At 36.3% G+C, this 13,281-nt stretch overlaps 1 protein-coding gene and 1 long non-coding RNA gene across 2 annotated transcripts; both read left to right on the plus strand.

The window, feature by feature from the left end:
• Positions 1-867: 867 nt before the first annotated feature.
• LOC110769460 (uncharacterized) lies at positions 868-3,035 on the plus strand. The gene is made up of 3 exons (XR_002528579.2): positions 868-977; positions 1,103-1,209; positions 2,574-3,035. It is a non-coding gene; the product is annotated as an uncharacterized LOC110769460 (long non-coding RNA).
• Positions 3,036-7,881: 4,846 nt separating this feature from the next.
• GL2 (HD-ZIP IV family of homeobox-leucine zipper protein with lipid-binding START domain-containing protein) lies at positions 7,882-12,428 on the plus strand. The gene is made up of 11 exons (XM_021973444.2): positions 7,882-8,145; positions 8,258-8,535; positions 9,134-9,251; positions 9,353-9,547; positions 9,634-10,008; positions 10,129-10,230; positions 10,417-10,626; positions 10,955-11,129; positions 11,228-11,499; positions 11,601-11,687; positions 11,788-12,428. The coding sequence occupies exons 1-11, from the start codon at positions 8,065-8,067 to the stop codon at positions 12,166-12,168; spliced, it is 2,274 nt and encodes a 757-aa protein (XP_021829136.2). The 5' UTR covers positions 7,882-8,064; the 3' UTR covers positions 12,169-12,428.
• Positions 12,429-13,281: the final 853 nt, after the last annotated feature.

A 13,281-nucleotide genomic window follows, 5' to 3' on the forward strand; every position in this document is an offset into this window, starting at 1 on the left:
ATACAAAAATCAATTGGGATCAATACACCTCTCCTGGATTCCGAGTTGTATGTTAAAAATTAAGTCAATTTGTTTGAAGGCATGGGTTCAAAAGCTCAAGCAGTAAAACAAAGATTTTAATTCTTAATTAAATATATTGTCTTCAATCTTTCGAGAGAGGTGTGGGTTTTCAATCTAATTTAGGGAGATTTGGTAGTTTGGGAATTTGGGGACAGCATATCTCAACTCGTCTCAGAGTGGGGTGAGTCGGGAAGGAGAGAGAGCTTTTTTTCTCTTTTTAAAATTTTATTTTATTTTTTGGTTTTAAATACTTTAAAAGATTAAAATTAAAGAGTTGACCATAGTTATAACAATGGACATGCGTCAAGTCTTAAGGATGGTGTACATATTGGGGTACACAATTCAATATATCCTTTTTGGTCATTTTATATTAGGGTAAATTAGTAATTCAATAAATAGTTTGATAGTAGGGTGTACTTAGTTAATTTTAGGGTTCGTTTAGCAGCACTCTAGTTTAAAACCAAAATTAAACTAAACTAAATACAACTTAGGTTATGTGTTCGAATCCTCTCGCCATATCACACTAGGTTTTAGTTTCCAAGTAATGTGCTGAATAAATTAAACGAGGGGTATATTTGGAAGTTTCTAAATCAAGTTTGGGTGTCCAAAGAAAATTGAAAAACTAGTATAGGCATCTGGAAAAACATGGGTGTCCATAGACGAAAATCGGGTGTTTAAAAAACCACTCAAAACAACATTATAACATTTTAGGAGGGAAGGTCGGTGTACGGCCCATTAGACTGGACCAAAGCCCAATAAAGTCGTTGGCCAAAGTCCGCGACGCCTTTAGACGACGGTCAATTTCTGCCGCGAACATCTTTTCCCCAATCTAACTAACGGTTATGTAGAAAACCTTAACACCGCTCAAAAATTAAAAAATCCTTCCATCACCTAATCGCTCAGTTAAATTGGTGAAGGTTAGTGGGAGTTAGAAGCTTTGATTTTTCTTCGCTCAGTTTTCGTTGCCTGCATTTTCTTGTTATGGTACTTTCGAATTTTAAATATTTATGAATCCTGATTTGTGTAAATTGCCTATTGCTAGGTAATTGTTCAACCCAGAAGTTCTGATAAAGAGACCCAGTTGAAGCCCTAGCTTTTCTGGTGGAAGGCAATTGACACCAATGTCGAATTTTCAGTCAACAATTGCAGGTTAGTCTTTTCCTGTAGATGAAATGGCACTTTTGTGTGTTCTGTATTTATATCATATCAATAAAGCCCCTTTATTTCTCACCAAAAAAAGACGAAAAAAAGAAAAAGAAATTAGGGTAGTTCATAGGGTTTTTCAAGTGAATTCAGTGTTGATTTTGAGACATTACAACTTACAAGTTCTAAGCTTTTCCTTATAAATTTTGCACTAGGTAATCTTATTGCATTTTGTGAGCACATCCAGTCTGCCTTGGTTAAGAATTTACAAATTTTCATTGAATAAAGTTGCAATAGTTCTCTATTTGCATTATTCTTCTAGTGTACTCTGAGTTCTTCTTTCTGCAGATTGTTTGTTTTTTTGCTTATAGTTCCTTTTAGAACAATTGCCCTGAATGAAACTGTAGGTGATCAGTCAATTGAAGAAAATGTGCATTGCACGTTTAATTGATGTCTATATATGTCTGTGGCTCCATTAACTTCAAGTTGGATATTGTGAAAAATATGGCATGCATGCATTGGATCAGCATTTGAGTTAGTTGTAGACTGGTAGTTGATTTTATCCTTTCTTTTTGACTGATGTGAACCATCAAATTGTTAGGGAAAAGGCTAATTTTCCAAACCAATAACCAACCATTCGACTATGATGATTGGCATTCATTTGAGATCCAATTCTGTATATTTAATGACATAGTTGTCTGGATAGTGTGAGGGTTTTGCCTAACATTTAGCCTGCTTGAAATGATTAATCTGACCATACCTGATCATGCTGAGTTTAGGAATATCTGGCATGACTAATCTCTCCATTTTGATGTTTCTTAGTTTAAACGTATTCTAGTTGAAAAGTTGACAACAATTCCAGAATTGTTAGTCCATATCCCAATGACTTTACCTTGATGAAAGGGATTTTCTGAAAAGACTTGCTTCTCCGATAGAACTGAATACCATGGTGGCTGGTTGATATAGGCTTTGCATAAAATTCTAACGTGTCATTTTAACTGGAGATAAATGATAACAATTTCTAAATTGTTGAGTAAACAATCACTTTGGTTTGATCTGTAAGTGTACTGGATAATGGTTTAATATTGCAGAGAGTAACAATGATCCACGGGCAAAAGTTTTTGCTCACCTAATCTCAAGTTTCAGCACTCATGAATCTAAATTTATTTAGGAGTTTAATTACTAAGAAGGGACAAATTGTGGTGGAGGATCTATTTTTGTTTTTGGAATCATATATTGCCTCAGTGTTATCCTTGGGCGTTCATTAATGAATTACATAGAATTGTTCAGAGACTCATCAAATCTATTCTTAAGTACATACTCCACAAAATGTCCATAGCATTTATTTCATTTCTGTTTAATCTATTCAGTTTTGCTTGGCTCCACTTGGTGGTAGCTTTTCACCTGACTTCCAAGACCACCATCTCATCTACTCTTCAATAGCTAACTGCCACTCAAGGGTTGGATAGGAAGTCTGCTTTCTCTGCAGGATCTTATGAGCTTCATGCTAGTTGTGCTAAGATTGAGTGGCGTGGCATCCTTATTTGACCCAATTTTCAATGAGATCACATCCCAAGGTGGATGGTCTTTTTACGTGTCATGGAGTGTATGCCGCCATGCGAATTGCGTGTCGTGTTAGTTTTTATTTTTTATTTTTTATTTTGTAGTACGAGGGTAGGGGAGGTTCGAACTTGGAACCTCTTCCAACATTGGGAAGAGAAATACGAACAAACCAAGAGCTACTTGGTGCATGTCGTGCTATATTTGCTTTGGTGATCTGAAATTTATGACTAAATGCCATTTTATTAGTCTTAGGTGACTTAAATTACTATATTGGAAGATGTTCATGGATGTTCTGAGCAAGTTCTTTTTTATGAATGATAGTCTTGAGCCTAGGAATTGTTGGACCGTAGAATTCCATATGATGGCGACAGTTAGGCGATTTAGCTGTATTTCTTTGATTTTACTAAAATCTATTACCATTTTTCCAAGGTGGCTCATATCCGGTTTAACAACATGTGGTGATTGTTTAATGAAATTCAACCTGATTTGGAACATGTTTACAGTGTAAAACATCTACTGGCTGCCATCTTTGATATATTATCTTTTTTATGGAGACTAATTTCTATGATTATTCTCTTCTTCTTCCAGTGACATATGCCATTGCATGATGAAAAGAAGCATCTTTTAGTCTTTGAGTTTTCATAAAGTGAATGAGATAATGATATTTAAGCAGGAAATGGAATAATTAATCTCTATGGTAATTTGTATAATAAATGATGAGATGTTTATACAAGGAAGAAGTAAACCAAAGTTGAAGGAAACAGTGATTTGGAATAGTACATGGGATTGTTTATACTTTCTCTAAGCAAGTTTAATATTCTTCTTTGACAATCTTTTCTTTAATCTCCCTTTTGTTTGTATGGCTTTCCCTCTTTTCTTTTGAATCTTTTTGTAGACTGCATCATTTCAGGTCTTCCCCCACCTCAATTTTATCAAAGCTTCTTCATCTTTGGCTTGCTTTTCCAAATTGAAAAAACAAAGAAAAAAAAAAGAAAAGAAAATTGTGATTATATGTCGTGAGTGACACCAAAACTTGTTTCACAAGAAAGCCAAAATTACTTCAAATCAAAGGTAAAGCAAAGCAAAGCAAAGCCAAAGATGCCACTTTCTTGTGGGTTTTTTTGGTTTCTTCCTTTTATTTGCTTTCCTTAATGGATCTTAAAAAGGACAAGGCAGTGGAGGACGAAAGAGAGAGAGATAAAGTGGAGAGAGAGAAATCCCAAAAGGAACCTCAGGCCAATAAATACTGTTTTTTATTTGTTTGTATAAGAATCATGTGATTGCTACAAACTATCTACCATTCCAAACTACCAATATTGCAGAGGAGAATTGTAAGGACATGAAGGGCATTATATAATTTGATGATTTGAATTGCAGATGAGCTTAATCATAACCCATATGGCACCAAAACTATAATTATGGATTGTGATGGCTCATAATGGTGCTGGTGACTTTATTTTATTTTATTTGCTGGAAAAAAGAAAAGAAAAAAAAAGCCTGGAGCTTGAAATTTAATCAAGGTTTCTCTTATGCACAACCTAAAAGGTCAATGGGGTGTTGATGGAAGAAAAAAGAAAGCTACAAGCTCGCATTGTGATTTGTGAATTTTGATTGACTGCAGCAAACCAATGTTGTGTTGTGCTGTATGACAGCAAATATCAAGGACCAAAAGATCATCTACTTCAAGCTGCATGCCACCTAATATTTTATAAATAATGAATTCAGTCTGAAATTTGGGATATATCACTCAAGTACACTGCTAGCTCAACCCAAACTTAGTGGTTTTATTCCTTTATTTATTTATGAACTAGTAAATTTTTTTTTTTATAGTGGAATCTAATGTAAAACTAATTAAAGTATTACTATATCTTGCAAGGGGCTCGTAGTTCAAGTGATTAATACCAGTTACTCCTACATTTGAGATTCTGTGTTCGGATCTTCCCTTAGCCAATATTGCTTATGGATAAAGAAAAAAAGTAGTACTTTACCTTTTAAATTGGAGTTACCAATTGTAAGAACTAATATTAAACTAAAGTGTGTTGGTCCTCAGGGACCAGAGCTTACCTTGTTGCTTAGGACTTTCGGTTTTCCCTTAATCCCTTGCAAAGTCTACTTTTCCTTTGTTTCTTCCAAAAGTTGTAGGGATAGAGGGAGTAACCTCTTTTTTTTTTTCTTTTTTTTTTTTTTTTTTTTCTTTTCTTTTTTCACTTTTAATAAAAATAAAAGCAGTACGTATAACCAAAGAAGAAATCCTCCACAAACCCAAAATAACGATAAATTAAAATTTAAAAAAATCATTATAAATATATTTAAAAAATGCATTTATCATAATTTTCCTATTTCTTACTCGGTGGGCAAATGTCACTTTTCAAAACTTTAATAATATCATTATCTAATTGTAATAATTAGATTTTGATTGGAAAAAATTGATTTCTAAGGACAAAAAAATTGCATGCCTCATGTGAGAGAGTGTTGTCTATTTCCCATGAGGTCCAAGGGCATTTCAATTTACAAGATTAGGGCATTTGACCGAAGGACCGTTGTGTTCTTTCATCCATCCGTTCATCCGTCGATCCGTCTGGGATTTTGAAGTTGGGAAGTGTTTTTTTGTTTCTTAAGTAATTCGAAAAGCTTGGACCCAAATTCATTAATTGCATTCACTCCTTTCAACCTTTTAAATGACATAAAGACACAAACAAAATAAATAAAATATTCATATAATAAATAAATAAAAACAATTTAAAAAGGGCAACGAAAAAAAAGAGGATTGGATTTTGGATTGGATAGCACAAAAAAGCTCAGTCTACTAGCATCACCATGTGCTGGTTGTTCATGACTTATGACTGTAAGTTTTGACCTTTACTGTTCGTTAGCTGCAGCTTCTTTTCTTGTCTCCTTCTATGTGGCTTGGCTAAACCGAGCTCATGGCTCTTCTACTTTCTTTGTTCCTCCCTCCTACTCTCAACCAAAAAATTGTGACTTCTTAAAAGAAAACAATTAGTTAAGGTCGGCGATTTTCACACTCTCATTTTATACAACTGCTACGAAGGGAGAACGCATGTAATTTTGGTTTTTAGGGAACAAAATTAGAAGAAAAAGACTTGAGATGTATATATAGCACCCTCTATATTATTTTGTTAAAGGTTTCTTCAAGTGATGAATATCTAATATTACCTAATTACCTTGTAAGACAAGTTGACATTATAGTATATATTTGGTGACAAGAAACGTTATTGTAGGTATATGAATGTATTAAAGAAAGGACTTAGATGATGACCATTAGGTGCTTCTTACTGGAATAAAGAAGAGCAACCATCTTTATAATATTGAGATTCTTGTAGTTCAAACAGGAGTGTAGAAGCTGAGTTAAGCTTGACGTTATGGAATTATTAATGGACATGTCATCCATTCTATCAGGAAATCGGGTCTTTAATCTCCTAGAAAGAACAAGCGCGACACAATATAAATGCGATCGGGAAATACAAAAGTAAACCAATCATACGACACAAGAATTGTCGATAAAGTTCATTCAATTTGAGCAACGCCTCGGATTGCTAGAGATTCATTCTTCACAACTCAAAAGGAGTTATTTGATCTATTTTATGCAATGCCCTCTTGAAAATTGTGGTTAACAAGGTAATTAGGTAGAGCAATTAATGTCATAAGATATCATAATAAGCAAGAGCTCTTTGGAGTCTTTAAAGTCTTATAAAATATTGAAGTTAAACCTTTTCTTGTTAAGTAAGAGAATTGAATCTAGAATAATCTTTTTTTAATCTCATAATGTTGGATGGTTATGAGCTATGATGGCACATGGAAAGATTTGAGGTTTGAAGACCTAAAAGAGGAGAAGTGTGAGCACCAAACTCCACCTAGCATCTACCACTTATATTTCTCTTTTGGGCATATTTATGCTCAAATGACAAGTGATGACTATTTTTTTTTCCAAGGAAATTGATTTGAGCTTGAGACCTAAAAGGGGAAAAATATGAGTCTCAAAGCCACAATAATTTAACACGTATATTACTTTCTCCTAGCTCATATTTGTTTTGAGAGAGCTAGTGGGATCCAATTTAAAACCCTTTCATGATTTCATCCTTCCTTGCTTGCCTTGTTGTGCCATTGAAAGTTGAATATACAGGAGATGGTGGTTGATTTGTCATTTTGGCGTCATAGATGGAAAAATAAATACATCCTTTTTTCTCTTTTACAAAGCAATGGAGGAGGAGATGGAATTCGAATGCAAGATAATGGACACACTATTTTGGTTAACTAGTCTAAAGAAATTTATAAAGGGTGAATCGTTTTATTAGTTCCTGAATTTAGACTTTATTTGCATTTAAGTACCTCAATTTCCAAAATGGTTCTCGTGGTCCTTTAACTTCACTTTCGTTAGGACCAATGGTCCTGCCGTCAATTATGTTAACTTTTTTTGTTAAATACAAGGGCAAAATGGTATTTTTATGTTAAAACAAAAAATAGAATAAAAAATCATATCTTTAAAATAACAATAAAAGAAAATCAAATAAAAAACCAACCAAAAAAAAAAAGAAAAATCAAGTTTGGGGGAGTAGAAATCAAGATAGAAGGGGAGAGAGAGAGTTTAATTTTAATTTTTTATTCATATTTTAATCAATTTTGATGCAAAAATACCATTTTGCCCTTGCATTTAATAGAAAAGTTAACAAAATTGATGGCAGGACCATTTTTCCTAACGAAATTGAAGTTAACAGACCACGGGAACCATTTTGGAAATTGAGGTACTCAAATGCAAATCGGGTCTAAGTTCAGGAACTAATAAAACGATTAACACAATCTATAAATAAATTCAAATATATATGTGAGCCAGCCCACCCTAAACGGCTCTTATAAGCCGCTAGCTAGCTAATATATGATGAAAGACAGGAAACAGAAAATACCGTTGAGGCGTTGGACTCAACCGCTTCAAGTCAAGGTAGTTGAGTTCTCTCACACTACAAACTTCCTCCTCTACAAAAGAATATCTAACAGTCAACCCCTACCAGCCTTCTCTCTCTCTCTCAAATCAAAATCCCTCACATCCCAACAGCAAAAAAAAAGAGAGAAAAAAAGCAACTCTTTCACTTCGTTTTGTTTTATATCCTTAAATCAGCTACACCCGCCCACCCCTCTCTCTCTCTCTCTCTCTCTCTCTCTCTCTCTCCTTGAGCTGCAGTTAGCTAGGTAGCCACCATTGGCATCCCATAAAACAAACCCGTTGGTCACAAGTTCTGGTAGAAAACTCTTAACATCTATATTATAGCATGCACCAAGCTTGCCATGGGCGTGGACATGTCTAACAATCCACCAACTTCTCGCACCAAGGACTTCTTTGCCTCCCCAGCCCTCTCCCTCAGCCTCGTACGTACCATTCATTCTTCTTCATAACCCTTTTCATTTCTTCTCATCCATTTCCTTTACATGTTTGTGTTAAATAACATTCTTTTTTGTTTTTTGTATTTGGGTTTTGAAGGCTGGGATTTTTCGTGATGCTGGAGAGGCGGCGGCGGCTAGCAGGGAAGTGGAGGAAGGAGACGAGGGCAGCGGAGGCGCAGGCAGTGTCCGTCGGAGAGAAGACACGGCAGAGATTAGTAGTGAGAACTCGGGGCCCGCGAGGTCAAGATCGGAAGATGAATTCGATGGAGAAGGAGAGCATGATGAAGATGATGGTGATGGAGACAACAAGAATAAGAAGAAGAAGAGAAAGAAGTACCACAGGCACACCACTGAGCAAATCCGAGAAATGGAAGCGTAAATTCCCTATTCCCTCTCTTTTTCGTTTTTTTCTATTTGTTACTTTTACAATACAAGCGATATTAAGAGGGAGAATCGAGCACAACACCCAAGTGCAAAGTTAATCATATGAACTTCAAGTCCTTCTTTCTTTTCTTCAATTTAGCTCTTTTATTTCAAATTTTACACTTAATTCATAGTAGAGTTTTTATTTTTTTTTCTTTTCAAAATTCCATGTTTTGTTGGAAATTGGATATGACTTATTGGAATTTGAATAATGCACATGGTTTTGGAATTGGTCGGCGTTAATTCTTTTTAGTTTTCATGCCACACAAGGCATGCAGCTTTATGAACAAAAAAGATAACTTTATCATGTACGATGTACTACAAAGATTCAAAGATGACTCAATCTTTTAAATAACTCCCCTTTTTGCTCTTTGTTTTATATGCAAGTAGTTATCTCTCTCTACAGCAAAGAAGAAAACTAAAATCACTGATTAATTTCCTTAATCCAAATTAGTTGATTTCAATTACAAATAATCAGTATGATCAACATGCAATGTGTTCCTATATTGTCCATGAACATCCTGCCTCTTACATGATGAAACTTTTGCAGGCTATTTAAAGAGTCACCCCATCCAGATGAGAAGCAGAGGCAGCAGCTGAGCAAGCAATTAGGCCTTGCTCCAAGGCAGGTCAAGTTTTGGTTCCAAAATCGTCGAACCCAAATCAAGGTACTTAATTTCGTTTTCTGATCATTTCTATTGACAGTGTTGCTTCTTGTTCTTTTAAATAATTTGTAATGAAGAATGGGATGGTTGGTTCTTTTTCACAGGCCATACAAGAGCGCCATGAGAACTCTTTGTTGAAAGGAGAAATGGAGAAACTCAGAGATGAAAACAAGGCAATGAGGGAGCAAATAAACAAATCTTGTTGCCCCAACTGTGGCACTGCAACCACTAGCAGAGATGCCAGCCTCACGACCGAAGAGCAACAACTGCGAATCGAAAATGCCAGACTTAAATCCGAGGTTCGAATTTTGTAAAATGCTCAAGTTAATATCGTACATGTCACATGTTTGGAAGTGACTAAGTGGCTCCAATATATATAATGTAGGTTGAAAAACTCAGAGCCGCTCTTGTGAAAAATCCTCCTGGGACATCCTCTCCTTCATGTTCTTCTGGGCATGACCAGGAGAACAGAAGCTCTTTGGACTTCTATACTGGAATTTTTGGTCTAGAGAAGTCGAGGATTATGGAGATAGTGAATCAAGCTATGGAGGAGCTTAAGAAGATGGCCACTGCAGGGGAACCACTCTGGGTTCGGAGTGTGGAGACTGGCCGTGAAATACTTAACTATGATGAGTACATCAAAGAGTTCAACATTGAAATTCCTAGCAATGGAAGGCCGAAGAGATCCATCGAGGCCTCCAGAGAGACAGGGGTGGTGTTTGTGGATATGCCGCGGCTGGTTCAGAGTTTCATGGATGTGGTACACACTAGCACCTCTTGTATGCATGAAGCTGAAATCTTATATCATGCCAAGTCTTATTGGCTTGTAGGTACAAGAATTGCGAGCTAATAACTTTAATATTATTATTTTGATCTGCAGAATCAATGGAAGGAAATGTTTCCGTGCATGATCTCGAAGGCAGCCACTGTTGATGTTATCAGCAATGGCGAAGGAGACAATAGAAATGGTGCTGTACAGTTGGTAAGCTGCAGAATTGTGATATAAAATGCCCTTTTTTGTTTCCTTTTCTCAATAAACATAGAAACTCATTTTGTTTCATTCGGATGAGCTGCAAAGTTCGTTTTTGACATGAATATGTAAGATCAGCCTGCCTGCAGCATAGATCTAAGCCTTTTGCAGATGTTTGATGGTTGAGTGTGGTTGCAGATGTTTGCAGAGCTTCAAATGCTTACACCCTTAGTTCCCACAAGAGAAGTGTACTTCGTTCGATGCTGCAAGCAACTGAGTGCTGAGCAATGGGCTATCGTCGATGTTTCGATTGACAAAGTTGAAGATAACATCGATGCATCGTTGGTGAAATGCAGAAAGCGTCCCTCTGGTTGCATCATTGAGGACAAATCAAATGGCCATTGCAAGGTATGTGGATATATTAGCAAATGTCAATCTTATAATCTCGTGTGCATAGAACATAATATTAGATCGGCATCCTTTGATGAGATTTTCAATTCATTCATTGACTGCATTTCAAGAACATAGACCCCCCGAGTGTGAATTTTCGGGACATCAGAATTTTAGATGAAGTACCAACATGAGTATTGGTTTTGTTTTGACAATTGACTTTGGCCAGGGAATGGAAAACTACACGAAAATGAAAACAGAAACACAGAGGTGAAAATGATAGAGCCATGCATAAATATTCAATGGTGCAAAACAAGGTTTATAATGATCTAATAATGGTCTACAGGTAATCTGGGTAGAACATTTAGAATGCCAGAAAAGCACAATTCAGACCATGTACCGCACCATTGTCAACAGCGGTCTAGCATTCGGCGCGAGACACTGGGTAGCGACACTGCAACTGCAATGCGAACGGCTCGTTTTCTTCATGGCAACCAATGTTCCTATGAAGGATTCAACTGGTATGTCCAAGTTAAGCAGACTTCAAATACATACAAAGTGGCTGCATCAGGGTAAATAGTCTCTAATCAAATGCTTGATACTGATTACTGAATATTAGGTGTAGCCACCCTGGCTGGAAGAAAAAGCATATTAAAATTGGCACAAAGAATGACATGGAGTTTTTGTCGTGCAATCGGAGCATCAAGTTATCATACCTGGACTAAGATCTCAAGCAAGACAGGGGATGACATAAGGATTGCCTCCAGGAAGAACTTGAATGACCCAGGAGAACCTCTCGGCGTGATCTTGTGTGCAGTTTCTTCAGTATGGTTGCCTGTCTGTCCTTACGTCCTCTTCGATTTCTTAAGAGATGAGACTCGCAGGAATGAGGTTAGCAAAGATGGCTTTGTTTACAATACAACTCTACTTAACAATAATCATGTTAATTGTTAGGATAATTGTTTGACAGTTTTTCGCTCTCTAATTGCTAGTGGGACATTATGTTAAATGGAGGCCCAGCTCAAACAATTGCCAACCTATCCAAAGGACAAGATCGTGGCAATGCTGTTACTATCCAAGTGGGTTCTCCTTCTTCACGCACAAGTTAATAAGCCTCATATTTCTAATGCAAAATATTCATAATTTTTGCTAATCTATTTTGGAATTCCAATCTTTCAGACCATGAAATCAAAAGAGAACAGCATGTGGATACTGCAAGATACCTGCATAAATTCTTATGAGTCCATGGTGGTCTATGCTCCGGTGGATATCACCGGCATGCAGTCCGTGATGACCGGATGTGACGCAAGCAACATTGCCATATTGCCTTCCGGGTTCTCAATTCTTCCAGATGGGCTGGAGTCAAGGCCTATGGTCATCACTTCCAGGCAAGAAGACAGAAGCAGTGAAGGAGGAACTTTGCTGACAGCCGCATTTCAAGTCTTAACTAATTCCTCTCCTACAGCCAAACTAACTATGGAATCTGTGGAGTCTGTCAACACCCTTATATCATGTACCTTGAGAAATATTAAAACAAGCTTGCAGTGTGAGGATGGATGATCACCACAACTTTATTAATTAGCTAGACATAGTTAACAGTTAAACATAGGGTTTTCTTTCTTCTTCTTCTTTTTCGAATTACCAGTGGTTTTAGCATATGTTTTGTGAGTTTGTTTCATTCGTTTTGGTTGGAATGGGAGACTTGTACTGGAAGGCAAGTCTACGGCAGTATTCTGGCAAGATTTGATTTATAATCTTTATAGTTTTACAAGTTTCCATGTACAGAACTATTTATCAATGTGAAATTTGCTTAAAGTTAATTGGTATTGCATTCTTACCATCTGAAATGGTTCAGATAAGGCCATACCATGCATTACAGCAGATAATATCCTGCAGAATGCCACACTAAAGCAAAGCAAAGTTGGCTTGCCTAAAAGAAACTCCATAGATTAACACTATCAGTCACCATGGTAAACCATCATTTACCTTAAGGTTAAAGAAAGTAGCACATGTTACAAGTCAGATGTAATTTACTCCAGCTCTAACTCGCACTGAATTACTACTGAAAAATTGACCGCCTACATCATGCTGTCATGGAAGATGCAGCAGTCCCCACAAAGATGAGAGATTGGAGATACCCTTCTTTACTTATATCAACTGGCTCAATAAATTTTTTCTACATATAGACTTTCAGCATTATGATCATTCTTCACTGAATGGCAACACTTGAACTTTCCACAACAGGAATCACAAAAGACTCATTTGCAGCTACATCAGCAATTATGCACTTCATTGTCAGTCAATTTCATGCAATTTGTCAGAGTAAAAAAGAAAAAGGAATTAAAAGTTTTACTTCCAACTATTTCAGTCCCCTTTTATACTCCAGACTTCATACTTCAGTAATTAAGTATCAGCACTTCAAACATCCAATCTTTGTTTCAAATTCCATAAAATAGCATTTCCTGGACAAACAAACTTACAAGTTACATCTATTCAGCTTAATGAAACCAGCTAGTGGTTTGATGGCATCTCCTCAATACTTAGTCTCTATGTTTATCTCATATTTACCAGTCATGGCAAGTAAATAATCCAAAAATCAAATGTAGTAAAAACAGAACATGTTCTAGCAAAAGGTCCCAGCCTCACAAGGTTTCTAACTTGACAAGAATATAG

Source organism: Prunus avium, chromosome 3 (assembly GCF_965620075.1).
Source record: "Prunus avium chromosome 3, drPruAviu1.hap1.1, whole genome shotgun sequence".
NCBI classification, from domain to species: Eukaryota; Viridiplantae; Streptophyta; class Magnoliopsida; order Rosales; family Rosaceae; genus Prunus; species Prunus avium.

Bases quoted from the DNA above. Each gene is read 5' to 3' on its own strand.
- GL2 (XM_021973444.2), top strand. From the start codon at position 8,065: ATGGGCGTGGACATGTCTAACAATCCACCAACTTCTCGCACCAAGGAC. The intron at 10,627-10,954 runs GTATGTGGATAT...AATGGTCTACAG, and splicing joins AATCAAATGGCCATTGCAAG to GTAATCTGGGTAGAACATTT. The intron at 11,130-11,227 runs GTATGTCCAAGT...ACTGAATATTAG, and splicing joins TCCTATGAAGGATTCAACTG to GTGTAGCCACCCTGGCTGGA.